The 27580-nt window shown below is 44.4% G+C and overlaps 1 protein-coding gene across 2 annotated transcripts; it reads right to left on the bottom strand.

Annotated features, from left to right (window-relative positions):
* On the bottom strand, positions 1-27580 carry GARS1 (glycyl-tRNA synthetase 1). 2 transcript variants are annotated; one of them, XM_088534780.1, is made up of 17 exons: positions 27483-27580; positions 23177-23278; positions 19852-19954; positions 18677-18818; positions 17406-17494; positions 15929-16005; positions 13831-13976; positions 12953-13102; positions 11281-11443; positions 10338-10502; positions 7860-7968; positions 7201-7345; positions 5186-5271; positions 3083-3192; positions 2156-2249; positions 1603-1793; positions 1-355 (listed from the first exon to the last, which is right to left on the bottom strand). In XM_088534780.1, exons 1-17 carry the CDS (start codon positions 27540-27542, stop codon positions 230-232), a joined length of 2058 nt encoding a protein of 685 aa, XP_088390906.1. In that variant the 5' UTR covers positions 27543-27580; the 3' UTR covers positions 1-229. The 2 variants fall into 2 exon arrangements, with proteins under 2 accessions (XP_088390906.1, XP_088390905.1); XM_088534779.1 differs by having other exon boundaries at positions 7201-7341; positions 7856-7968.

The following is a 27580-nucleotide window of genomic DNA, read 5'->3' on the forward strand; positions in this document are numbered from 1 at the left end:
ATATATAATGGCGTTTTTATTCATAACACCTTTAAATTGGACTGCAATTATTTCATTTTTTAAAGGTCAATTCGGGCAGCAATCGAGAAAAAAAAAAACAAAAAGAAAACAAATAGTCCCTGTGTGCACAAACAATGCAGCTTTGAATAATACATGATAAGTTTATTTCATATTAACATCAACAGTAAAAAGAGGACATTTGATGGGGTTTTACTTCAGGTCCTTTTCTTTATTCTTCTATTGTGTCCTTTTTGCCAGTCTCTTGTCCCTCAAATTGTGGATACTTTGCCTCAACGTCAGCCCAAGTTAGGTAACCATTGGCCAGATCACGAATGATGGCAGGAAGTTCAGAGATCTGCAAAAAAGTCACAAAGACATATGTAACAAAAGGCCAAAAACCAAGTTGTTCTGGTGGATACTTAGAGAATACCGCTAAATTTTACAGCAGCAGGTGAAGATACCATATCTTCCTGCAAGCTTGTTTAGGGGAAGAAAAAGCACTGATTAATCAGACATCTTAAAACTGCATCTCAGTAGAGGCTGCTCAGTTATTCAGGAGTGATCCACTACAAAATGCAATTATTGTTACGATGGAGCACAGTTAGGCTGGTCCCTCAATGTCGTATTAACAGTTTTGCAAGGGAAGGAAAAAATATCCACATCCAAAAGATGCTGCAGGTCCTCTTTAAGCCGAGCATAGAAGCAGCTGCCAATTGCTTTTTCTTTGGTACTTGTAGTGTTCTGTCATGGTGGGAAGGACCAGCTAGAGAAACAAGGAGACTCACAGAAACCCAGAGAAGCCAAAGTCTTGTTTCTGCTATTGCAGCACGAGGTCACCCAGGTGATGCACAGACTGGGGGTGCACACAGGAGTGGGTTTTGCCTGTTGCACTGAACTGATGCCACTGCCAGCTCGGAAGCCCCAGACATTACAGGTGCTTCTCTATATATGTGAGCTAGAACCACCCAGGCTCACAGCTGAGCACCAACTCCTGCTTCTACAGGAACAAAATGAGCTCCTGGCACGGGCTAGGGAAGGGCATAGCAGAGGTGCCAAGGCTGCAGCCCCGCTGCTCTGAGCAGGTGTTGCTCACAGGGGATGAGACCTCCAAAAGGGAACCCACCATTTGAGTCTCCACATTATGTCAGTCCTAGCAGGGTGTGCTTAAGGCAAGCATTACTGTAGGGCACTGGTTTCCAAACTGGCAAGCAGTGAGCTTTGAGGCGTTGTTTGTCCTGTGCCCTGTCAGCCAGGCTGCAGTTCTGGATCTGCAGGTACCAGACACAGCCAAGCATTCACCCAGCAGCCTGCCCTGGAAAAACAGTGCTCTAAAGGCAGCGCCATCAGCTCGAGGAATGGCTGTCATTCCTTGAACACCACCTCTGCATCCTAGGGAAATTAAAGCCTCTTCTCGCTTCAGCAGCGGGGACATCTTTGTTTAACCAGTGTCTTAATAATCCGGGGATCTGGGGAATAGCTGGATGGTCTGAGAGAGCTAAGGGCAGCTCCCACAGAGGTCACAGCCGCTGAAGCTTTCCCCTCACCAGCCCCTAGGGAACAGCCCGGCACTTGGAGCAGCCGGGTCCATCCGGGGGTCGTTACCTCCGCCCGGATCTGGCGCATGGAGTCGCGGTCCCTCAGGGTGGCCGTGTGAGGCGTCCGGTTGACGGTGTCGAAGTCGATGGTGATGCCGAAGGCCACGCCGACCTCGTCGGTCCTGGCGTAGCGCCGGCCGATGGACCCGGAGGAATCATCCACCTTGTGGGAGATGCCGTTCCTGGTGAGTGCTTCAGCTGCAGGAGGGCAGAACCAGCAGGACTCACTATGGACTCGGGGGACAACCCAATCCCAGCAGAGGCTTCCCCCACCCTCTTGGCACTGGGACAGCCCTCCAGACAGAGGCTTGATGCTCCTCCAGCCTTTAGCTGCAAGGTCATCGTCACATGTGCCATTGCAGTCCCACAACTCTCTGCTCTAACTGGGGAACACATGTCATGAGGAAGCAAGATCCCAAGCAGAACCCATTTTAGTTTGCGAGCTCATTTTCACAGGAGTTAGAGATCCCAATGCTGGTCTCGCCCTACAGCACTGAGGAAAGACCTTAGCTTTCCAGTGAACATTCCCATAGATCCTGCTGCGCTTTTTCCTCACTTACATAAGTCCTTGACAAAAGGCATGAATTCCTGATTCTGGCTCAGAGGAAGAACGGAGCACTTGAACGGTGCTACAACTGCTGGGAAGCTGAAGAACTAAAGAAGGAAAAAAAAAAAGAATACAAATAAATTTAATTTTAGCAAGACATAGGTTAAAATAAGCTCTGAGTGAGGCTGGCGGCAGGGTGACTGCATGAGTGGAGGAGCTGACCTTCTGCAAGTCATTAGCACACAAGGCTCCAGCAGCAACACCTCACACTGCTGCAGCAAGAAGCCTTTGCTCCAGCCCACGACAACACAGATATGAGGGAGCAGTATTATTTTTGTTATTATTATTCAGTAATACAGTATTATTCTGTAAACACAACCCAGCAGCCAGAAACGGTGAACAGGAATGAGCATGAAGTTCATAGCCAGCTTCCCACGGGCCACCAGCAATGGTTCAGAGGGCCTCTGTGTGGACCAGTCTGCTGGCCTATATTTAATGTACAGCTCCTGCTACAGCGGAGCTTTAGCCAAAATTTTGGGGTGTTCAGACTCAGAGAAGGGTAAATGGGCCAGCAGGGCAGCACTGAGGAACCAGCCCATCTGGCTGCACCGAACTATGGCTCCAGGATAAGCAGCAAAGAGGAAATCAAAAAATGAGGAATTGCCTTTTCCCAAGCGACATCGCCATGGGTGAAATCAGAAAGAGGAATTTCCTGCCCCTCGCAGGAGATACAGTAGGAGCCTCATGCACACACAAGCCCAGGGTGCTCCCAGTGCACGTGTACAACCGGCACGTACGTTGCCAAGAACAGCAGCTCAAGAGCCTGCCTGTGTTTTCCCATCCCTGCTGTGCATCGTGCACTCGTAGCCTTTTGGATGTCAGGGAAATGTGAATGTTTGCAGCTGGTTTGGGGCTGAGGCCCAGCCACGGAGGAGCTCACCGTTCTCTGCTCGTCTCCTTCTCGGATTCGGAACGTGTGTTCAAACACTGTGTACATGATCCTCCCGATGCCAAATGAGGGTTCGATTACGTTCGGGATGATTTCTTCCACTGAAACACAAGAGAGCCCACGCCATGGTTAAAGAAGAATTTATATGAAGAGAAAGACTTCTCCTCAAGAGTTCTGGATTTAATGAAGCTGAGCACATGAAAAGGTTAAAACATTTCTGCTCTAAATACAAGTATTTGAAGAAGAGTTTTGGACTTAATCCACGTACAGACTGTATTGAAGCTGTAAATAACAAGCCAGGGCCCCTTCCCTTGCCCTGAGCACAAACAACAAGCAGAGCACAACTTGCATCCACACAGATAAACCTCCTCCAGTTCAGAACAGCAAGGGCTCATCCACAGTGTTTCCTGGGAACGCTTCCCGATCCCTGCCAAGCCACAGGCTCTGCCCAGGCATTGTATGGCAGAGTGCTGTTTGGCATGGGCAGAAACTGTGCCAGGGCATGTGCTAAGAGCTAATCAGCCTGGATGATCACAGGGTGACGCTCAAGCCCTGTCCTGCTCCAGTTCAATGCAGGGATGCAGCCTCTGTGTCCGGTACCATGAGCAGAACAGCACGGAGCCTCAGACCCCAACAAAACTCAAGACTCCCTCATATTCTCCAGCAGATTCAGCCACCTGCTGCAACGTCGTTGCTCCCCTCCTCATTTTCCACCCCCTCGACATACCACGGGAAGGGGGAATGGGAGGATCACCCAGTTAGCTGCATCTCTCAGAAGATGGGACGTGCTACACTATGATGGACCCAGCGGTCTTTGCCACAGATTTATCAAAGAGGCTTTTTCCTCCTTGTCCCCCTCCTAGCACGGCAGGAGCACAGTTGACAGCTGCCCTGCTCAGAAGACAGTGCAGCTTTTCAGAAAAGGCTCACACAACAACTGGAGGAGCAACAATTTACAGGAATCAGCTGCTTTTGAAAATGAAAGGCGGGCGAGAGGGAAATCAAAATTGCCAGCACTGCACCCTGAATTGCCCACTATTCTATGTGCTTGTTTTCCTCCTCAATTAAGCACCTCATTTGGGGTGTGACTTCGTTTCCAAAGGGATATTTTATGCATTGGTAGCTTTCAGGCACTAGTTTGAGAAGTCCATTGAAAAATGAAGAATGCAGAGCAGTAAACGAGGTGAGCACTGCTGTACCAATCCATTTGGAGAAACAAACAGCTGCTTCTCCACAAGCTCTCTTCCATTTTCACTTTGCACCACTAAGTCAGAGCCACAGATCTTTCCATGCAGAGGGGCAAGACAGGAGAATCCACAGGGGTGTCTCCTAGCAGAGCAGGCAGCCGAGTCGCTCACCTGTACAAGGTAAATCCAGCAGCTGGGATTCTGATTCACTGCCACCTACAAAACTGCTGTCAGTGCCTGCTGCAGCTGAGCCCTCTGCAGAGCAGTGACAAGACAAAGCCTGGCACAGCCTCTGCATGTGCTGACAGGGGCACCTGGGCATTTCCCAGGCACAGCTGCAAGAACTAACACAGTCTCTACGAGCTCTGAGTTGCTCTGTGCATCCCTACCACGTTCCCAGGCTACAGCAGGACAAGCCACTAGTTACACTGTGAACTGGGGGAAAAATCTGCCTTAGTCTCTAGCTCTGTCAAAGATTTCCTGAATGACTTGGGATGAGGCTCTTATGGAGTTCATTGGGGAAAAATGACTTTTTTGAGAAACTACAAAGCTGGTGCAACCTTCCCAGCTACCCCATCTCCCCCAGCAGCTGGTCCTTAGAACCCTACAAATCCCAGAAGATGCAACTCAAGCAGCATGAATACTAAGGAGCCCTAAGTCTCTTAAAGGGGTTACTGAACAAGACAAGAAACACACAGGCAGACATCTATAGTCCCTGAAATCCAATTGCTCTGCAAGACCTTTCTAATTTGGTAAATCACTGAATTTAAAGGAAATGTTTGGTATATTTCCTATGCCACAGTACAGTAGTAACAGGAAAATGAAACTAATAGAGTCTGCATTCAAAGTGTATCCTGATCTGCCTCTTATCTTTGAAAACCAAACAATAAAAAAGACAAATATTTACCATGTAATGTTTTCTGAAATCTCTTCACAGTAACCATGTCCTTTGTTAATTTAAAAGTTTTCCCTTCAGTTTCAACAGTGAATTCCCTGCAAAAGAAAAAGAAGGGTTTTAAAAGCTACAGCAATAAACATTTCATAAACTGCAGCAGTTGTGGACTTCAAGAGTGGGATGATAGAAGACAGGGTAAACCTCAAAGATCAAAGGAAGAAACATGTGGCATACCATTAAAAGAAGTTTATATTAATAATAAAATTACTACATAAAAATTAAGAGTAACAATTTTCACAGTCACAGTGAACTTAGATGTGGTTACCAGCCTGAAGCAAACTCAATTAGGAAAAGAGAGAGTCTCAGGACGAAGTATATACACACAAAAAAAAAAAATTCAAAGCACATGAAACAGGCATTTGCTGCAGACTTTACATCTCATCCAACACACAGACTTCTTGTGAAAACTGAGATGTCAGAAAGTACCCTATATTCTCACAGGTTCCAAAGAGAGGAAAGAATTAATACATCAGCACATTTTCTATATGAGTAGGGGCACAGCCATATGTTTTTTTTTTTTTGGGGGGGGGAGGGATGTTATTTCTAAAGCTTTTGATATTATTTATCATCCTCTGGCTCTGTCCCTTGCTTCTTTATTAACTTCCAACCAGCACACTGTCCTTACTTGGGAGATTTAAAGCTGCACTGACCTACCCTGCTTACGGGAAGCAAATGTCTTAATAACAGAGTCCTAACAGAAAATTGGTGCTGTAGCCTAAATCCAAGTTCTTTGGATTTACACAAACTTTATTGAACAAAAGGCCGGTCTAACACAGATACTGTGAACACATGCACTCAGCTCTCTCTCTCTATATATATGTTTTTATATATATGTGTGTGTGCGTGTATACACACATATATTTATATACATGTATATATACATATATATATTTATATATATATATATATATATACACACACACAAACACACACACACACACATATATATATATATATTCTTTTTCTTGCAAAAAACCCACATAACTTCAGAATCTTAAGCTTAATTAGGCTGGGAAGGGATCCTAGTTCCTCCTCAGCCTGTACACCTAATTAAATAACTTTCTGTCCATTATGTTATGTTATCCAACTCTCATAGCCCTGAATTCAGTTTCTGCTTGCACAAACTAACCTTTTAAAACACAAAGTGCTCATAACCTACTGGTGACCCAGCTAATACTGGACATGAGTCATTTCCAGCCTAGTGCGTTTAGCCCAAAGAACTTAAGTGTTGTGGGTGCTTTACTTTCAAGGAAATGAGGTTGATTTTTTATATAATTGCACTTCCCATTAGTTCTTCCCAGAACATACAAAGCTGTTGCCTTTCTTCAGCCAAATTTGACAATAGTTCAGATCTCTAAACATTTTGTATTCCTATCTGTGTCACGAATACAGTCACACAGGTAGAAGATCGATCCACAACCTGGTGCCCTGATGAGGGAAAAAGTGTAATAAGTGCTGAAGTATACCAGTAAACACTGGAGAATATATATTTAAACTCTGGTTCCTATATAACTTATTTTAAAGCTCCATCACTCTCAGAACTATCTGCTTTATTTTAAAATAAACATCAGAACCATCTGCTAGTCCTGGCCAACTCTCAACTAGATCTGAGAAACCAGTAAACATTTTCTCCATTAAAAATGGCATTTCATGGAAGTCTGTGTCTTTTATAGATTAATTGCACTAAAGCCAGATTGCCAAGAAATGCCAGAACTTCATTTTCACATGCAAATAAGCACACATATATGAATGCTGTGGACCCATATCTGCTGTTTGCACCTAACTGTATGCTGATGGGTGAGCAGCAATGACGTGGTGGAAGGGGCAGCATGAAAACATTGCAGTTGATCCACCCGGCCTCCTGTCAGGAGGACAGTTGCTTCAGGAGGCTCAGACTAAGCAAGTGGCACTTTGGGACCCGTGTCAGAAGGGACAGAGAGGGGCACGGGCACATGCAGCCAGCTCACCCTTTCTCGTTGAGCAGCTGCTCCATCTCCGTGACGTAGCACTCGTCACACATGGACAGGTATTCCATCACCACCTTGGCATCCTTCTTATAGGCTTTGCCAATGGCTCCCTTATTTGCCTCAAACTGAACAATGTTGACTGTTTTGTACGAGGTAGTTAAGGAGGTTTGGGTGACACGCTCTATGGCCTGGCTCTTCTGCTACCCAACATAAAGAACATCTCTGCTGCTGCTGCTTTAAGGAACTGCCTTCTCCAAGAGGAGGGAAGAAAGACCAAGAAGTACTGAAAGGCAGGTGGTCACTAGTTCTGAATATAGCAATCTTTTTAGGTACAGCTAGCAGCAGAATCATGGAATGACATGGAGTAACCTGATAAGTAGCTCTATAGTCATATTTTAACTATACTTCAAAGTTAAAACAGAGCACAGCATTAAGCCAGAAAACCAAGCAGGATAGTTCTTCTCCTTATGCTTTACTGTGCCCACCTGAGTAAAGCTTCCCTCATTCTTTGTAGGTTCCCCCCAGAAACCATGCTGATGTGTAGCTCTAGGTTTCTGTGTTCAAACGTACAGACTTAACTTCAGACAGACTCCATGGTCCCTCAGGACATCGCACTAACAAATCACACTTCACCGAGTCTGGTTTGTTTTGAAAGGATATAGGTTCTTTGAGAGGCTTCTCAGCTATAAGAGGAACTTTGGTGACTCGGGCATGGCAGGAGAGGTCATAGCAGGAACGATCAGCACAGCCGACAATCTCAATCCAACCCTGAAAAAACAAATCAGAAGCCTTTACCAAACCTCTTCTTTTTTGTCCAATTAACCATCAAATATGTTTATCTGCCCCTAAGCCCTCCACCCTCCCTACTCCCATGCCTATTATTCTACGTAATTAGCTCTGTTACAACAAGCAGCCCTCATTCACTGGTTGCTCCTTTATTTGAATGATTTCATTTGTTTCCAGAGGAAATGATCAGTTATCTAACCAGGGTGCAGGGGCAGGTTTTCCACACGGCTTGGCAGAACACAGCCCTGTGCCAATAGCTCGGGGCTGGGGCCACAGCACAGAGTCCCATCACCCACACACTGCAGGGACACGAAGACATCTCATCTTCGGGGCCCCATCTCTCCACGAGCACGGAGCAGACAAGCAGCCACACCAGACTGGTCCAAAGCCTGGCTTAAGAGCTCATAAACAAGGTGCAGATAACATGCAAGGGAAGCACTTCCTTCAGTGTGTCAGCATATATGGCAAGGAGGAATCTCAAAACACCATTTGGACACAAACCACCAATGAAGCCTTGTGACGTGTTAAAAAACACAGCTACCATCTGCATTTTCTAATATGCAACAGCATAAAAAGCCCATCAGATTCTTTCTTCACTCGTACTGTCACAGCAGCACTGGATATAGAGGCAGGTAGAACTTGTTTCTATGGTATTCCAGATGGCAGTGGTATAACAGGGTACCAAGAAGGGTGTGCGAACAGAAAAGATCCCTAGTCTTGAAAAAAACCTTGTGAGGAATTTTTAATTAATAGTGTACTAGTGTTATTTCTCAGAAAACAAAGAATGAAAGAATATAGTGACTGTATGGAATGGCTTTAAAAAAAGCGTGTTAGCTGAGTGCTGCAAGTTGGTCCAAACACTTTTGATCAGTTAAGTGACAAACTGAAGACTGAACCTAGCTCACAAGGGGGGTTGTCAGGCCCCTGGGGCTGCTGCCTCTGCATCAGGGTGGGCTGCCCCACGGATTGCTCTGCAAGTGCTGCAGTGACCCACGACGAGGCTTGCAAAGTTTATTAATCACATTTACATGGCGAGGCCCACAGCCTGATTTGGGCTGGCTCCCAAACAGCTGGCTGGGAGAAGCAGCTATGAGCACATGGAAGTCAGCGCCCTGCAGAGGAAACCTTCCTTCACTCATTTCTACAGAGCTTTGCCATATGAAGACAAATCACTTATGCAAGCTGCAGGATTTTTTTTTTTTTTTAATCTTAAGTTGGTAGAACTTTAGTAGCTGCTATTCCTCTAATTAGCTGTAATGGAACATCATTAGAGAGCTAAGATTGTTTCAGCTCCTTAAAAAAATCCAGACAGAAGACAGATAGCAGACGTTTCAACCACACACAACCTCCTAACACTCTGGTCACAGAAAGTTCCTCCTGCCCATTAATAAGGCTGCCTGCACTGTCTGAAACTTTGAGGTGTGCTTTACGTGGACACCTTCGGATTCTCTGCCATGTTACTGGCTAACCCCACGGACCTCAGCAGAATCCATTCAGCCTTTCAGCCCTTCACTTGAATTAGACTGTATTGAATTCGTTGGGTATTTTCCGACTTCTGTGCACATCCCAAACCTCTTCAAAAGGCAAAAGAACGTGTACAAGGAACGAACTATGAGCATAGAGCGGAATGATTTCCTCTGTCCACTATCAGTAAGGCTAGTTCCCACGCCTCCAAAGGCATTTCTTTGGAAACTGTCATCACAACTGTTACAAGCTTGGCTTACTGAAGAGGCTGAAAGCTCTCCCAAAGAACCTAAGATTAGTCTAAGAGTCTGTCTTGCCCCTAACTACCTTCTGCTGGCTCACCTGAAAGAAAAAACACACTCCTCAAAACCTATCCAACACGAGAGGAGAAAAACAGAGCATCCAACAAAGGCTGAACTGGAAGGGTCTTCATGATTCAGCAGGAAGATAAATATTCTGTGAAAATCCTTCTCCCAGCTGCCTGAACAGGCAGGACTGTCCCCTCATTCTTCATGATTTAGAAAGTGGAAAGGAGGATTTAGCATTCTAGCAAGGATGCAGCTACCCTCCAGCAAACTAGATCCTTCCCCCTGCTACTACAGGGACTATGGTCATTAGAAAGCATGGAGATTTGCCTTCTTTAATCCCAGATGAAACTGAACTAGCATGAAGTCTCTGAACAAGCACGAAGAGTTCATAAGTTCTGTTAAAGCCCACTGCAGGAAGCTGAACTGTCCTCTTAAAGTCCTCACTAACTCAGAATCTTTCCATCGCAAAATGCTAATACCAGCAATAGGATGGACAAAAACAAGAAAAAAAATAAAGGAGAGCCCTTCCTGCATTAGTAAGATTTGACAAAAATTACTACTTGTTGCTTTGCCACTTACATACGATGTTTTGGACTCCGCATCCCAGCAGTCACAGGCGTAATGAGCCATCTCATTCTCCATGTGCTGTCGGAAGCGCAGCTTGTCTGGGGACACACCAACCTTTGTAAGGAAGAGGTAGATTCTGCCAATGAAGTAACCGAGAACTGAGTTATTGATCACACCCTAGAAGGAGAAGAGGAAAGGAAAAACACAGATATTACTTTCCACGTGAGCAAAGCCATGATGCGGCACAGCTCTGCAGACAACCCACCACATTACAGACCACTTCTTGCAGCTGACTGTGATGCCATGATGACTATGATGCTCTCCACAAAACTATTAAATTTTTTCAAACTAATTTAGTGCTACTGTCTGCATCTCACTCTGAACAAAACCATAAGTTATTATGGGTACAAAACTCATCACTAACTCTCCCCAAAAATCTTCTACATGAAGATACCCTGCTGTACCCAACAGTGCTGTCAAAGTATCAAGTGCTCAAGTATCAAAACGGTGAAAAAGCCATTTCAGTTATGGCTCAAGGCCCCACAATAACTCTTCCCCACAGTTTGGGATCTCTACACAACACATCTTTCCTCTTTCTCCTTCCCTCACCCCATCATAACTTTTCCTCCACAATTTTGGAGAATCAGGAACAGAAACTGCAGCACACAAACCATGTGATGGGGGTAAAGAGCAGAACAGGTCCTTTTTGCCAGCATTAGATTTACCATGCCATTCTCCTAAGTCCAAAGCTTAACCTCTAACTGCCAACCCAGCACCATCTGCAGGTTTGTGTCACCGATAACAAGAACCTGGATTGGGTCTCAGCCACAGTGATTCACCAGAGGGAAATGACTGTGAAACCTGGGAGCAAACCCCAGTTTGCACTGGCACAGCAGGGCATATAAGAACACTGTTCACAAGAACAAGCTACACGTGCTCACGAGAGGAACGGTACCTGTTGGACAGCATCTCCCAGCCGCATCATGTGGGCGGACTGCCCGCTGACCTGCGCCTTGGAGGAGTACAGGAGGATGTTGAGATCTGCCACATTCTGAAACTTGGGGTGGTTTTTCTCACTAGGATCCACAAAGTGCTCGATTTCTGCCATGGTGAATTCCCTACGGGGAACACATACAGTCACGTGCATGAAATAATTTAAGGGTCACCCACAACCCGCTCCATTAATAAATGGTTGTGATTTTGGCTCTCACAAACAAGCAGCTGTTTAAAAGACATAAGCGAATTCAGACTAACAGGAACATGAACTGAAACATGAGCTAATCTTAATACTGAATTTACTGTCACCTTTTTACTTCTAGTATGACTTCCTAGAAGTTCATTTAGAGATCTCTGGCCTTGGATATCACCACTGTGAGTCAGAGCAGAAAATACTATCTTTGGAAATGCTCAAGTGTTTTTTTTTTCCCCACTCTATTATGGTCCCTTATTAGAAACACACGTTTCTTACACGGATTAATTCAGGACCCTGAACTCATAAGGTACCTAAAGTGGTCAGGTGATGTGATAATTTCTTAAAGATAATCATACATCCATATCCAGAAATGGTGTACATTGTTTTATGAACTTGTCTTCAATAAATCTATGCTCATACATTGAGCTTAGCCTTCATGCTTTAAGCCAGTTTACACTGAATTAACCTGTTACCAAAACCCCTTTTAAAAAAAGGAGTTCTATAAAATCACTAACTTGAAGCTGCAGGCATTAGGATATAATTTGCTGTGACAGCACAACAACACACTCTTCTATAAATGTGGCACAAGCACATAATTTATATTTGACTGGAAATGCATTTCAATGATAAAATTTGCTGATTTCCAGACGTGCAAGAAACAGGAAGACTGTGAAAACTCCAAAGAGCTCCCTTACTGCCAGCAATGCCAGTGCCTCTCAGTGACATTTAGGGCACCCTATTAATCAGTAACCACATTTACAACACGCACTGCCTGCGTGTACAGCAGAGGCCCCCAGCTGGGAACTGGAGCTCTCACTCCAACTAGACAGGGAGAGATATCTGCTCAGAATGAGGCTCTTTAAATACAGAGATTACCCTTAATGAAAGGCAATAATCACTTTTACTCTGAGATTCTCAAGTCTGGTTATTTCCTCATTTCCTCTTTATAAAGAACTCTAGAGCTGAAGGACTGAAACACAGAAATACTGCTGCAAGGTCAATCATGATTTGATTCCAGATTCCACTCTTAAAGTAAGCAGTGCGAGTGTAATTAAACAAGCAAAGCTGCGTGTCCTGTAGAGAAAACAGTGCTACCCTCAATTTGATTTGTTTAGTTTATAGTCAAAACCAAGTTTTGTTAGCAAAATTGTGTTTAATCTAGGCTTTTCTAACAACACAGCTATTTCAGAGACCCTATGTCTCCTCTGCTAGGTTTAGGCAGAACTCTATAGTGAAAATCTTAACTGATCTCTCTGACTGTAAAGTCTCAGAATTACAAATAATGTTATCAGGAGCCCTTTAAAGCAAGGAAGAAAGGTCTGTGAGAACTGCACTGAAGAGAAACAAACACTGCAACAAAAGAGAGGTGCTACCCACTGCAAGGGATACCCCACCACTTGCCAAAGTTTCTGCTGAAAGAGAAAATTGGCAGTACCTGACTCTGATGAGGCCCGAGCGGGGCGAGATCTCATTTCTGAAGGAATTTCCAATCTGGGCAGCAGCAAAAGGCAGCTTGCCTTGGTTGAATTCCAGAAGACGTTTGAAGTTGAGGAATATTCCCTGTGCAGTTTCTGGCCTCAGATAGCTGAAAGGAAGAGGGGGAAAGATTAGAAATAATAATCAGGAAGGCAAATGGGTGGGAAAAGCAGCAAGAGGAAAATAAACAATGTTGCCACAAAGCTTAAAACTACCTCTTATTGTCTTGAGTCTTTTAAATCCAGAAACAAAGAAACAGTGCTTAGGAAAAGGGAAAAGAAAAAAAAAATCAGCTCCAGCCCAAACACAGTGTGTATTTTGGATATTTCCAAAGGCAAATTGTACGACTCGTCTGCATTTGGAGAATGAGAAAAGGTATTTCAGTGAAAGGCAGGGGCCATTGACAACCAGAAAGTCACTGAGTTTGCACCCTCTTTGCCTTTCCTGCTCTGGGCTGTGCCAGACTACTTGTAGATGTGGATTTTGCAAGCAAAACATGAATGTATCACCCTGAAACAGGTCCAGTTCCCTACAGCCATGAGATGACTGAACATTGGGGGCCCAGTGCTAACCGGCTGCGCAGAGAGCACAACTCCAACGAGCAAGATCCCAGCTGCGACGCGCATAGTCTGGCTGCTTCAGGTGTGACTCTGCACAGCTTCTCACTCCTCCTTTCGCCAAGAGGACAAGGAGCTGTCAGAGAAGACTAGGACCAAAAGGCAGGGATAAGGCTGCTCAAGAAGGAATTGCACATTTCAGTCCTATTGAGACTTTATTTTTAATTCTGAAGGATCTCCGAAAAAAGGAAAGTATGAGCAGAATGAGTTTTGTACCCACCCAGGCATGTTTCCTCCGGGTCCAATGGAGGTCTTGAACATCAGATTGAAAGAAACAGGAGGGGACAGGTCATTCCCAGTGATGGGTGACTTCACGTTGTAGTTCACAAAGAGATCTGCAAGTTCTTGCTGGCCATAGTTGTCCAACTAATACCAAAACACAGGAGAATTACTTTAATTATTAGACAAGATAAGGAGAACAAATTATGCTCTTTTCAACTCTTACTGAGAATGATTCAGAAGTTTGCAGCATCACTCCCAAAATGCTATTTCCTGTTAAGCTATTATCTTAAGCCAGCTAAAATATGAACCCATGATGGAAGAATACACTTTGGAAATCTGCAAAGCCTTTTTAGTAATATGGGTCTATGACTCAACTGTATTGCAGAGTCTTCTGAAGTCTAAAGACCTGACAGAAATGCAAGCATTGAGCATGAAAGTGGGTGTGAAGCAGAAGTAATTGGGACTGCATCACCACCCACAAACAGCTTATTTTGAACAGTTTCAACTAAAACATAGGGAGTAGCATGTTGGGAAGGAAAAAGCTGCAGCACTGAGAAAGAAAAAAGTAAAATATCTGCAGTGCTTTGCCTGCATTTGCTCCTCTTCCCTTTGCTTCATGAAGCACAGGATACTCCAAGCTACATGCCAGCTGCTCTGCATTTTTCTCAAATAGATCTGTAGCAGAGAGGTTTTTGCTGAAAGAATTCTCATTTTCTCTAAAAACAATTTGATGATAACTTTCACAAGTGGGATGACACAAGACTTTTCTGGGAAGGGGAAGATTCTCCTTTCTCTGGAAGATCAAAATCCAACAGTTGGAAAACTAGAGGTCTAACTGCAAACCAGCTGCACAGAATCAGAAGTTTATAGAACTATGTATATCTATAGAACTTTGTGTATTTATATGCAGTATTTTGCATATGTGCATTTAAACGTAATTTCTAAACTTAAGTACCAGAAAGGAGCTACACTAAAAAGTAAAGCCATGACTTAACACTCAAGCTTATAATTGAACCGCTTCTACCTCTAACTGTTATGATCCTTCAGATATGAAAAAAGTCTCAAAACTGCAGAAAAAAAAAGAATCTATTAATAGATGGATTCCCCTGACAGTGGTCAAAGTTCAGTACTGCAGTGTGAAAGAAATGAATACAGCTGCTCAGTGATGCAATACACTGGAGAAAAAGCCTTGCTCTTTCTGGAAGAAACCATCCGTTTTAAGCTCTGGAAGTGCTTATCCTAGAAGTCATGAGAACGAATATTAAAAACAAAATTAAAAAAAAACAAATAAACAAAAAGCAAATGCCTGTACAGCAGCTCAGGAATGCTAGCTTGGAGCCCTGACTATTCTCACAGCAAACAAAAATCTGTACAGGCTGTTAGAGACAGGGGAATACGTCTCAAGCATTTCAAAGCCAAGTCAACTCTAAAACACTGATTAAATGCTAAAGTGGTTCAGAAAATCCTGCCAAAATTTACCTACCTGTTACTTTGCATCATGTTCATGTGGTCAGGCTTTGGAAAGGTAATGAGGGGGTTCAGAGGAAACAGGCCTTTTGCTGAGGTGTGTTGTTGAGCAGAGCAGACCAGCTCCAAGGACAGAGCTTCAGCTCCACTTCAGCAAGAGGTTCACATCCCTCCAAACAGCAGAAGGGAAATGTGGTTAACCAGTAAATTTCCAGTATTAGTTAACCAGTAAATTTCCAATATTTAGGAGCATATACAGCCCTACATGCATCTCTGAGGTACAGACTGAGCAAAGGCCAGCAATACCACCAGATTTGACAGTGACTTGATCCCTCTTATCTCCAAGCATCGACCTTCAGGCAAATGGGACCACAATAACTATATTAAGGAGGAAAGCACACAGACAGCACAGTTCAGCTTTTACATCTAATCCAGCAGGATTACTGTAGGTTCTCCAAGCTGCTACTGTCTAGGAAGTCAGCAATGAACACGGGAAGTATGTGTTTATGCAACCATTGTGCTCTGTGTAGAGAGACACAGAGAAAATGTTCATATTGGACTCAGTGTATTAAACTTCTCATACAGCACACACCTTCTTCAAGCAGTCACCTTCCTAAGTAAGCACATACCTGCGTTAGAACATTTTCCATTTCTGCCTTTTTCTCTGCTGTGCACTTCTTGTCAGACATAAGCTTTTGCAGGTGAGCTGTGAGCAAGAAAAGCACACGGTCAGTTTATACTGTGATCCCATCACTGACCCCAGCCTAAAGCCAGATAAACCAGGAGGATTACCCAGCAGAAATACAAGCATATGATCCCAGAAGACAGCATTTTCAGTTGATTTTGTGGTGTCCATCACAGTAATTTCACTCACATTACTTAGAAAATGATGATTTACAAATGAGGAACTGTACCAGTGTGCTGTTCCACTTCGTCACAGCAAAAACAACAGGTCCTTACCTAGTTTATTACTGAGACAAAACTCACTACAACAAATTCAAGCAATGGGCAATGGCTTTGTCCCTTTCTCACTGCTTTCCTTCTAATCACTCTGGAAATTAAAGACAAGATCTCACCCCAAACTAGCAAAGCTAATTTTATCCAAATGCACTCACAGGCACTTATTGACTTGGTACAGTAGGGCTAGGCTGCCTTTTCCCTTTAAAGCACATCATCCTCCCGAGCATACGAAGATAGAGAGTGAGGCCAAGACCTTCCACTCTTATTTAAACAAAACAGTTCAAATTTTAGTGACAGTGGCAGCAGGTGGCTGCCCACTGGTGATGGGGTTGCAGAAGAAAGTGCATAGAAAGGCTTGGTATGATGCTGTTCAGTGCACAAAGTGGAAGGAGGCTAAATGAGTTTCTTTTGTCTTTTAATAAAAGGAAAATTCAAATTGGATGTTACGAAAACAGTTTTATGCTAATACAGAGTGTTCTGTATACTTAATTTCCAAGGAAAAGGCTAGGAATCTAGGTAACACAACACAATGGAGCTGATGAACGTGAAAAAGGTCTCAAACAGGTTTCCTGTTTCTAGGATTCCTTGCTGTGATTTTTTTCTTCTTCTTTAAACAAAATTCAAATAGAATAAGAAGGAAGTGTGTGGACATTGAAATGCCTAAAGTCTACCCAGTATTCTCCCCAAAATAACCGAGGTTAGTAGCTGCCCTATCCTGGATCCTTGCATAAGGAAACTGTGGTACGTTTCCATGTATCTTCAGTAAGTCCTTTCTCTGTTATAAACAAAAGCAAAATACCAGGAAAAAGAGCTGCAACCTAGTAGAGAACACCAACCTTGTCATACAGGGATTCTTCAGCTCATACAGCACAATAATCATTCACGTCTTTTTGTAAAAAGGGATTTATTCCTAAAAATCCTGTGTACCTCCTTCAAGACACTGCCACAGCATTTTGCCAAGACTGAGAACTTACGGAGTCTTTGGTGTTTAAAAGAAGTCATGATTAATTAACAACAAATACAAACACTACAGATAAACTACATAAACCAGCCTATTCCTTGCTTGAGAAGGATACTCTGTTCCCATGCTTGCCCCACTCAGGGGACATCTCCCAACCCACCTCAGCCTTCGGACAGAACCCATACCTTTTAAGAGATGATCGGCACGAAAACATTCCCCATTCTTCACATCTTTCACCATGTAGTCAGCAAACTTGTCTACGTGGCCAGAAGTCCTAGAAAAGACATAAAAAAGGAACATGAAAGCTGCCACTGGACACCCAGAGTGCTGCGTGAGGCCAGCACATGGACCAGTTTTGAAGAGACACTCTTCACACCCCACACCCAAACTGCTGGCACGCTCTCGTTTCAGGTGCAGATCCACAAGGCAATCCGTGAGCACGTGTCAGGATCACTTCCCCTTAAAACGTGTCAGGTAGGTGACACTTACTACCTTCACACATCCCACGGTGACCGAAGTGAGACATGGCTGCATCTGTGAGCAGTATGCAGTAGTTCAGGGGGACACTCTGACCAGTTTGCATCAGTGACCCGCAAAAGCTTCTCATGGTTGTGCCATAACCCATGCAGAGTAATGGGGTTGGCTCAGCTCGGAGTTTCATTGCCAAAGCTCCTGACACACGCAGGCTTCTTCACTGAGAGGGTGTTTGAGCACTGAAAGAGGTTGCCCAGAGAGGTTGTAGTCTCCATGCTTGGACATAGTGAAAATCTGACTGGACATGGTCCTGGGCAACCAGCTTTAGCTGACCTGCTTGAGTAATGAGGTTGGACCAGATGACTCCAGAGGTTCTTTCCAACCCCAACTATATTCTTTGACATATTTGGCAAAATCTTTGGAAGTCTTGGCAGAGATATGAGGAGACAAAAGATTCCAGAATCTGGACTATGCTCTCACCCTTCAAGATAGTCAATCCAGGTCAGGGCTGAGACAAACTGACAGAGCTGGGCAGAGAGAAGGGCCTAGTCACTTAGCCTCTCTATCCAGGATGCAGATAAAAGGAAGACCTCAACTCCCAGGCCTAGAGCAGCATTCCTTATATTCAGATCTTAACTGACATGCTGCATATTGGCATCCTTTCACAGAGGAGGGAAGGATGGTCAAAGGGTCACCACCATAAAGCATGACCCAGGTGTCCTTCATTTAGGCAGGTCACCTAATCTTTTCTTCTGGTTTTATTCATCTATTAAAATAAAGGGTCACTGTTCTCACTGACCTATGGGAAAAACAGCTTCACATGCTGACCTGTGTACTGACATCTAAATATTTTGGACTACAACAGGGTATGAAATTAGGTGACTTACTCTCAGTTCACAGTTTTACAGAAGACTGTAAAACAAACAAAAAACACAACTATGATCAGAAATGATATCTTGCAGAAAGAAAGACCCGTATTTACTTCAAAACTGGCTCTGGCGTGAGCATGGTACAGTCAATCTCTAGGATTTGCTCCTCCTGTATAAAGTGCTGTCTCCAGGCCTGGATGATGTTGTTCTTCAAAGCACATCCAACAGGTCCAAAGTCATACAGACCACTGACACCTGCAGGAAAAAAAAAAAAAGATAAAAAATATGGGAGGCAAGAGATCGTATGGATATGAACCATTTGGAAGAAATAACATCCCAGCTCAGTGTTCCCATCATTTGCTTTAAGTCTGAGTAGCAGTACAAACTGCTTTGTGCAGAATAAGGCATGTGGCTCACTATAGAGTGTTTCTTTTATATAAATACCCATACCATAAAGGCTGAGCACTACGAAGCATCTACATAGGCACTTCCTACGTTATTAAGTAGTTCTGTTGCAGACTACACTGGCCTGTCAAGTAGTGGTAAAAGCTTAAAGTGATAAATCCATGAGCTGTACAACTGCACAAGCTGCACTCCCTTCTCAAATGTATTACATTTTGTGGGCAGTTTCTTTGCCCACATCATGTTTCAACAAAGAATCTGAACAAAGAAGAGGTTATAATGCATGCAGGAGAGGGATAGTTTATTGTCATCAGTAAAATGTCCCCAGGTTAGGGACAAAAATGAAAGAAGAAGCCGATAAGACAATCCAAAATATTTATTTTAGAATCACAGGTGAAAAAGCAGTAACCATCCAAGCACTGTGCTACCCCCTGAGAAGGCTCAAAGCAGCTTTACCAGCCACATTTGTTCACTGTTCAGTAAAGTTCATTAAGGAAACAGGTTCTGAAGTTCGCAGTACTTTTGAGCAACGTTATCACGTTAAATAAAGCTCAGACATCTACTGTGAATAGTTAATTCTAAGCTGATCATCCCCTTAATGAAAAAATACTTGACTCCCCCTGCAAAGCAGCTATTTTCTGCAACGTAATGCTCAGAATTTAACACCACTCATTTACATTCAGAAACCAAAAGGCAACATTTGAGAACCAGCCCCCAACAAACCTCCTCTTTAAAGGAGGGGGAAACTTAAATTTTAAAGCCAAGTTTTAAGAAGTCTTTCCACATTGCAATAATGTAACATCCAGAGAATACAACATTTCAAACAGCTAAAAAACCAGAATATCACCTTAAAAGGATTTAAATTTAGATTTCTTTAAATCTTTACCTCCATAAATTGAAAAAGCTTGATCATAGAAAAACCTCCTTTTGAGGGTGTCTTCCATTTTAGTTCTGTCCACAATGTCATCTTTGGGCTGTAATGCTAGCTCCTGTCAAGTGAAGCAAATCAAAAACAATCAAGAGCTTCAGTTTCTGGCAGCAGGACAAATTCTCCCCATTCACCATTACGAGTCAAAAGTCTGCAAAGACCATTTTGAAGCAAAGTTATCCTGCCAAGGCGTTCATTTTCGAAGCGGGATGGTCACTCAGATTCATGTGCTCAATTACGAACACGACCGTCTGAACGCAGCACTTTAGACACTGGAAGGGATCTCGTTTGCCCTAACTTACAGGCTCCTAAGCCTGAGCTAGTCACCCTCAACTCACTTTACAATTAGTGGTGAGAAATAGCAATTTTCAAAGCGATTTTTATCATCTATTTCTGTCTCCTGACTCAAAGGGAGCTGGAAGAGCTGGAAGTGACTATGTCAGACTACAGGCATTTAAATTTTTGTGTATTTGCATCTTTTCAATCCTTCATTTCAGAAGCATTTTAATTTGGTTATCAAGATTACGAATACCATCTTTCTTCTCTGCCAAAGGAACGTATTCAGCTACTTATACAAAAACTACCTGTTTACAAAATACAGTCTCTTAAAAATGTGGGTTTCCCCGCTGTATGAGAAAAGTTAACAGTTACAAAATGCCTAAATGCACTGACCAAATTCTAAGAAAATGTTTTACAGCAGCCTTACTGCTATTTTATCCAAAATACTGTTAGGCAGAGCAATTACAGACACACATCTATTGGTTTACCACAGGAGGGAATAGATAATAACATTTTTAAACAAAAACATTATTTTTCTATTACTTTGCAGTTAATTGTTGGTACATATTCGACAAAAGCAATGCTTAGGGAACAATTGCTTCTGATTCTACATTCAATTCCCGAGGGGCTATTTACTCGGTTTGGTCTTCTGCAAAACAAAATGTTAGTGAAGCCAGCAGACTTGAAGGAAGACTTTCTTTAACAAAGGTGTTTTAACAATTGAAACAAGGTTAACCCGATTCCGTTCAACAAGTGAACTCAGAGAGGCTCATACCATAACTTTAAAAAGCCTTTTTTAACTAAAAATATTGTATGGCCAATATTTATTTATTTTAAGCATCTAGAGCATAGAATCATAGAATGCTGAAGGTTGGAAGGGACCTCTAGAGGTCATCTAGTCCAACCCCCCTGCACACGCAGGGTCACCTAGAGCACGTGGCACAGGGCTGCGTCCAAGCGGGTTTGGAAGATCTCCAGAGAAGGAGACTCCACCACCTCTCTGGGCAGCATGCAAATAAACACAGTTGGGCTTTTAGAAGTACTGAACCTCTTCATGCTTCCACTAGGATAGCTCTACAAGTAAGTCTGCATAAGAGACAACAAATGAGAGAGAGTGTGCACACATAAATGCAAAAATCAAAACAGGCTGTTTAAGAGATAGGAAGGGATCCACTTGACACACTGCCCACAGCTTCAGGATGACATTTCTGTTAAGAAACCCTGATGATTGTGAAAGGATTGTCAAGAGTGACAATGACATTGCCTGATTTTGAATTGGAAAGAAGAAATGGACAGTAAGGGAGGAGGAACTGGAAAGGGCAAGGGAACTCCCAGAACTCATCTTCTCCACCTACAGAAAACTGCTAATAAACTGACTATTGCAGAGGTTAACTGACTGTTGCAGAGGTAGCCTCTTCTACCTATTTTCATAAATAAAAGGCAGGAAAGCCTGTGGAAGCCTTCAAGCAGAGAAAGGCCCAATACAGCAGTTGAACTATCTACTGACTTAAAACACATATGGTTTGATGACATCAAGACAAGGAATGGTAAACGTGAAACCATGATGTTCTGTTCAATGCTTTAAGCTCAGAGCCACTCTGCTCTGTTTAAGTAGAAATCATAAGGCTTGAAAAGTGCAGCTGCAGTTGTTAAAGCTAAAAAAACATTCGCACTGCTGCAGAAGTTGCAAGCAGCAGTGATGCACTGCAGGAAACACTGCCAGGAAGAACAGTACTGGAGTCTGCACTCACAAGCACAGACACTGCTTCTGCAAGGTCATTTTTCCCCGAGCAGCTACAGCCCTCACAAATTGCATAACTGGCAAGCAGTGCCTCTGTGCTGCATCCTTCGGGCACTCTTCCAGCAGAAAGGAACACCAAGGCTCCTAACCTGCCTCTCTGCATCTCTCTGCGTCAAGTTTCTGATAGATGGGAAACAGAATTGGGAAAGAATTGAGACAGAATTTACTGCAGAAAGACTTTGCTGTGAACAAGCCACGGGTTTTAAAGCCCTGTGCTGAATAGTGAGCAAGTAAAAACAACATCCTGAGCTAGATGTACGCAAGTAGCTTATTGTAATGCCAGTGCTGAGAGAGAATGCTGAGTGTTCACCCCAGATGATTTTACAGGACGAATGGGATGAACTGTTTCAGCTCAGGTACTCCAAGTGTTAAGGAAGTTCCAAGCACTGGTGTAAAATCTGCTTTATTTTACTTTTTTTTCCCTGAAGTGTACCACTAAAGCACAGTTATAATAATTTCCTTATGAACTATAAAATAGAAAGGATCTAGCATTTTCCTAAGTCAATCTGCAGACCTAACAAGTTTTTACTCTTCTGGACTTTGTCATGGTAGTTTCAGTCTGGGGGATGAAGAGAAGACAATAGAAGCCTACAGGGTAAGGAAGCATATTTTTACTTGTTTATTGATCTAAAGACAAAATAAACTTCAAATTCCACATTTTCATTTGTGAAATGATATTTCAGGCATGGCTGTCTTTAAAAAAATCAACGAAATAAAAATTAAAAGCATCCTTCTCCAGAAGGCTGAAACAGACTACATGCCTTTGAAACAAACCATTGGCCTTCAAAATGTTTACAAAACATTGTTTAAACACTAGCACTGGAATCAGTTTCTAAACATATTCACTGTGAGTTTGGGGATTCAAATGCTGTAGAAAGAATTGAAAGAGGAAACTCACTACAGTAAATAGCATTTTGATTTTCGCATGCACAGAAAAGTGCAGTAAATGGAGATGGCTGACAAATACTGAATTTCAACTTGGACTTTTAATAACCTGAGTTCCTGGTTATTGCTTTATTTATTGCTGACTTAATGCTATCTAATGCCTTGTTGGAGCGACCACTCTTGTAAATTATTTCAAAAATGAATTTGAACACTGGTTACAACTGTTTAGCCTGAAGCTATACTGTAGAAAAAGACTATTAGAGCTTACAAGGCTTTTTGCACAGAATTGTGGGACTCAAATGCAGTTTTGAGACTCACCTTGGCTTCTAGGACCCTCTTCCGAGCTTTGAGCTCTGCTACTGCTTTGTCTATATCCACCTGGGGGGCCTTCTCTTCCTTCAGCTTCCTTACAAGTTCTCCCTGGAAGAAAGAGACAAAACAGGTGTTGTAGACTTTGAATGTCACACCAAAACAACAACAAAAAAATATATATCTCCTCCTCTCAGCTCCCCTGGCAATCCAGGAGGAGTGTTTTCTCCTGCCTCTGCATATCCCCTCTGTCTTCCCTATCCAAATCAGCTCTAAATAGGCTGTTTCAGTTGGAAGTAGTAAGATACACTTTTACTGTTGAAGTTAGCAGAACTGGACATCATTAGAGAAATTAAGCAGCAATCCTCCCATACAACCAGTTGTTAAATCCCTGGCCTATTATTAAATCTCAGGATGCAAATATACCCTTGTATGCCTCACCACCAGCAGAATCGATGACAGTGGATTTCCACAAATCCTACTTTTCTCTGAGGACGCACTCTTAAGTGGATTCTTAGATGGTTAATAAGAGCCTTGCGATCTCTTTGTCAGCAAGCACTTTAATAAGACTTCTTTCATCTAACCCTTCAAAATTCACAACCATTTCAGATCTCAATTCCTCTGTCAATCTGGTCGAAATTGATCAACGACGACACGATCTTTTAGAAGAAACTCTCATAAAAGCTCATTTTTTAGCTTAATGCCTAAGCAAAGATGACACAGCATTATATGTAAGTACTACTACTGTTATTAAGACGTGTTCAGAATCTTTTGAAAAAGAAAAAAAAATGGGGGTTTTCAGACCCCATTTCTCAGGATAAATTAATTAACAATCTCCCTTTTCATTCATTCTTTTTCAGCCAAAACCAAGAATCACCTTCAATTACAGGACAAAGGAGTAGTCGCAAAAAGAAAATGCACAGAAATGTTAATATGTTCCCAAGTGGGATGTTTTAAGAATGAGATGCTCTAAACTCAGTATCTTTCATGTATCTAGCACTTCCCCATTAAACAAAAAGAAGAAAATGCCTCAATCCAAACACATTATGGCACCGATCACTTCTACAACATCAGCTTCTTCAGAAATTCTGAGTTTTCCCTACATTAATATTACAGGCACTAAGCACCCAAAAGAGGATACACAGGTTGCCGTTCAGCAAATCCACTGCAAAAAACTAGTTTCAAATATTTCAGAGATTCAGAGATTCAAAGGCTAATTTTACTAATACGAGGAAGAGGGGAGAGTTACTGTGTTAAAACACACACTCTGAAGCAAAACAAAAAAAAAATTAAGAATACTGTCAGAAGACCTGAGCCTGTCAGCTACAAGAAGGGAACAGATCTGCTGCTTTCTTCCTGTTAACCAGTTCCATCAAAACCCAAATTTTCACTCTAGAGCTGAGGTCCTGAACTGCCATTCCTGAGAAACGTGGCAGAGGGAGGGATCTCGGGGTTGATTTTTTTTTTTCTTTTAAAGTAGTTAAGTCCAGATTGCCTTTGTTGAGCTAGGGGGTCGGCAGTGGAAAAAGAACATGAAGGCAGCAGCAAAGCAGCCACTGCTGACTCAGATCTATCACCCTGCTCTCTGCTGAGCATCTAAAAGCAGCACACGGCAACTCTTTGTCCTGCCCTATAAGTAAAACAGTAGTTGGCCATACAGAAGTAAAAAACAACACAAAAAACCACGACTGAAGCAAGCAATTATCCTTGCTGACAGGACTCGATCTAATTAAAGCTACAAGCTCGAGCCCAGCCCAGAGGAGGAGCACAGAGCGGCGCTCGATGTGGCAAATTTTGCTGCAGCTTTGTCCCACAGAGCAGTAAGGCAGAGGGATCCACCCCTGGACCGCGGCAGCCTATTGCATCAGGCACTGCTGCAGGAAGATCCGCTGCTCCCTTCCCTCTCCACACATTCAGGGTCCCTCAGGTTTAATTAACTGCTCCTGCACTTCTCCAAGAGCTGACAGACAAGCTCTGCATTAAAAGACACCGGCTACCCCATTCTTCCTTGTCCTATTACACATCTTCCTTTTTCTCCTGCACGAACAGCTCACTGAATTACTATTGCACATTGCAACACTCGGGGTTCCAGCTATCCGTACTCGCCCACGGAGCTTTCCTTGGCACACTGCACTTCTGTCCAACCCCACAGTGAGCTTGAGAGAAGAGGTGCTTTTATATTTTAAAGGCAGATCACAAGATCCATGCTACAGAACTTCAAAATAAATAAATTGGCTAGTTTTACACATCATCATTCTATTTACAAGGAACCCTCCTGCCAAGACACTATGCTGTATAGTGATTCATAATAAAAACTCATTGAAGTGCCAGTATAATTAGAGGGCCATAAATCCACTCATTTAATAGGGAAACACACGCGCGAGCCTACCAATACATGGGACACACACGTAGCTATATGTGCAGCTAGGCATAAGACTATGGATTCAGCTACACAAAGGAGGCGTGTGGGGAACCCACACACAGATCTTGCAGTTAAAGCCAGGGAGGGAAATACCAAGGGCTGTAATGAGGCATCAGGCTCACACATACACAGCAAAGGTACCAAGATCTAGATTCACCCATAAAAGGAATTAAAAACTTCTTGGGTAAAAAGGAGACCATAGATAACAGCTTGACCTGTCAATGAGACAAAAAGAAATGCTATACAAGCCTAGCTAATAGGAGGAGCATGTGTATTTTGACATATGAGAATGACGAAATAGAAAACACACAGGGCAATGAGTCCCCCTTATTGTACCAGGCAAATATGCCACGATGAAAGGTTATCCTTTACCTCCAAAACCTAACGCAAACCCAGCTCTAAAGGGAAGTCATGATGCGTCCCTATCATATGTGGAAACCTATGCAGGGTTTTGTAAAGACAACATGAAACAACAGCTCTGGGGCCTGACAAAGTCATCTTGAGCCAGGAGAGAAGGACGTGTTAAACCAGGTGAGCGGCAGAGAGGACACAGTGACACACGGATCCAGTTCTGCAGGATACCTCTTGGCATCGGCAGCGCAAGGAGGGGAAGCGACGATGCTGCACGTGGAGCCACCCACGTCCTCCGCGCCAGCCCAGAGAGGAGACGCGTGCGGAGCCACCACCCCAGAGAACACGCAGCGAAACGTGGGGCAAACCCACGGGGACCTCTTACTGTGGGACTGAAGGACACCACAGGCCGGGCAGGCTGGGGGACACGCAGTGCCCCACGCATGGAGCTACAGGGTCAGCTGCAGGGCCCTATGGGGGGGCACAGGGGAAGGATGCACAGGGACACGCAGGGGACAGGGGAGACGCTGCAGCCTGCAGCATGTCCCCTTTGGGGACGCATCCCCAGGGCAGGTATCCACGAGGGATGGGGGCTCCCTCCAGCTGGTCACTCTCCCCTTCTGGAGACCCCCCACCAGGTTCTCCTCAGCCAGGATCCCCCAGCCTGGCCACTGCATCCCCATCCAAGCAGGACCTCCTCATCTGAGTGCCCCCTCAGCCTTGTCCCCCTCATGAGACCCCCATCTACCTCCCCCACACCCCAGCATGTCCTCTGACCTCGGGACACCCCCCTGCCAGACCCCCCAGCACCCCCAATGACGGTGTCCCCCCCACCCCAGTTCCCTTCTCCCTTCTGCTAGGTTCCCCCTGCCTTCAGCCAGGAAACCCCTCAAATGGGGTCATCCCCCCCCAAACCGCGTCGAACCCTCCCCTCTCCTCAGCCAGGTCCCCACCTCAGCAGGTCTCCCCCATAGCCGGACACCCCCACAAGCAGGGTTGCCCCCCCTGCTTAGTCAGCACCACCCCCCTCCAAAAACAGGGTGCGCCCCCTCCCCTCCATCACCCATCACCCCCTTCCAGCTGCTCCCGCCTCAGCGGGTCTCCCCCTGTAGCCGTGAACCGCCCCCGGCCGGGGAATTTCCCCCCTAAAGAGGGTCCCCCCCTCAAACTGGATCGACTCCCCCTCCAAGTCGGGCTGCCCCCCCTCAGCGAGGACCCCCCCCTAACGAGGGCCCCGCGCCTCAAAACAGATTCGACCTCCCCCCCTCCAAAGCCGGGTTCCTCCTCAGCAGGTCTCCCCATATAGCCGAGACTCCTCCCTTAGCCAGGACCTGCTCCTAAAGACAGTCCCCCCCCTCAAAACGGATCGGATCCTTCCCCACCCCCCCAGTCCGGTCTCTCCTCAGGGGGTCTCCCCCTATAGCCGAGATCCCCCCGCTCCAGACAGCAGCTCCCCCAGCCAGGCCGACCCTGTCCACCCACCTCCCCTCAGGCAGGTCCCGCCTCAGCGGGTCTCTCCCCATAGCCAGGACCCCCCCATACCTGCAGCCGCACCGCCTGCCGCAGCGGCGCGAGCAGCGCCTCGGCTTGCGGGCCGTCCATGGCGGCGGCGGCGGCGGCGCTGGTGGCGAGGGCGGCGG

The sequence above is a fragment of the Tinamus guttatus genome, unplaced genomic scaffold, assembly GCF_059628265.1.
Source record: "Tinamus guttatus ecotype Peru unplaced genomic scaffold, ASM5962826v1 Tinamus_guttatus_pri_ptg000599l, whole genome shotgun sequence".
Taxonomy (NCBI): domain Eukaryota; kingdom Metazoa; phylum Chordata; class Aves; order Tinamiformes; family Tinamidae; genus Tinamus; species Tinamus guttatus.

Bases quoted from the DNA above. Each gene is read 5' to 3' on its own strand.
- GARS1 (XM_088534780.1), bottom strand. From the start codon at position 27,542: ATGGACGGCCCGCAAGCCGAGGCGCTGCTCGCGCCGCTGCGGCAGGCG. The intron at 19,955-23,176 runs GTGAGTCTCAAA...TTCACTTGACAG, and splicing joins AGAGGGTCCTAGAAGCCAAG to GAGCTAGCATTACAGCCCAA. The intron at 11,444-12,952 runs GTACTGCCAATT...TGTTCCCCGTAG, and splicing joins TCGGGCCTCATCAGAGTCAG to GGAATTCACCATGGCAGAAA.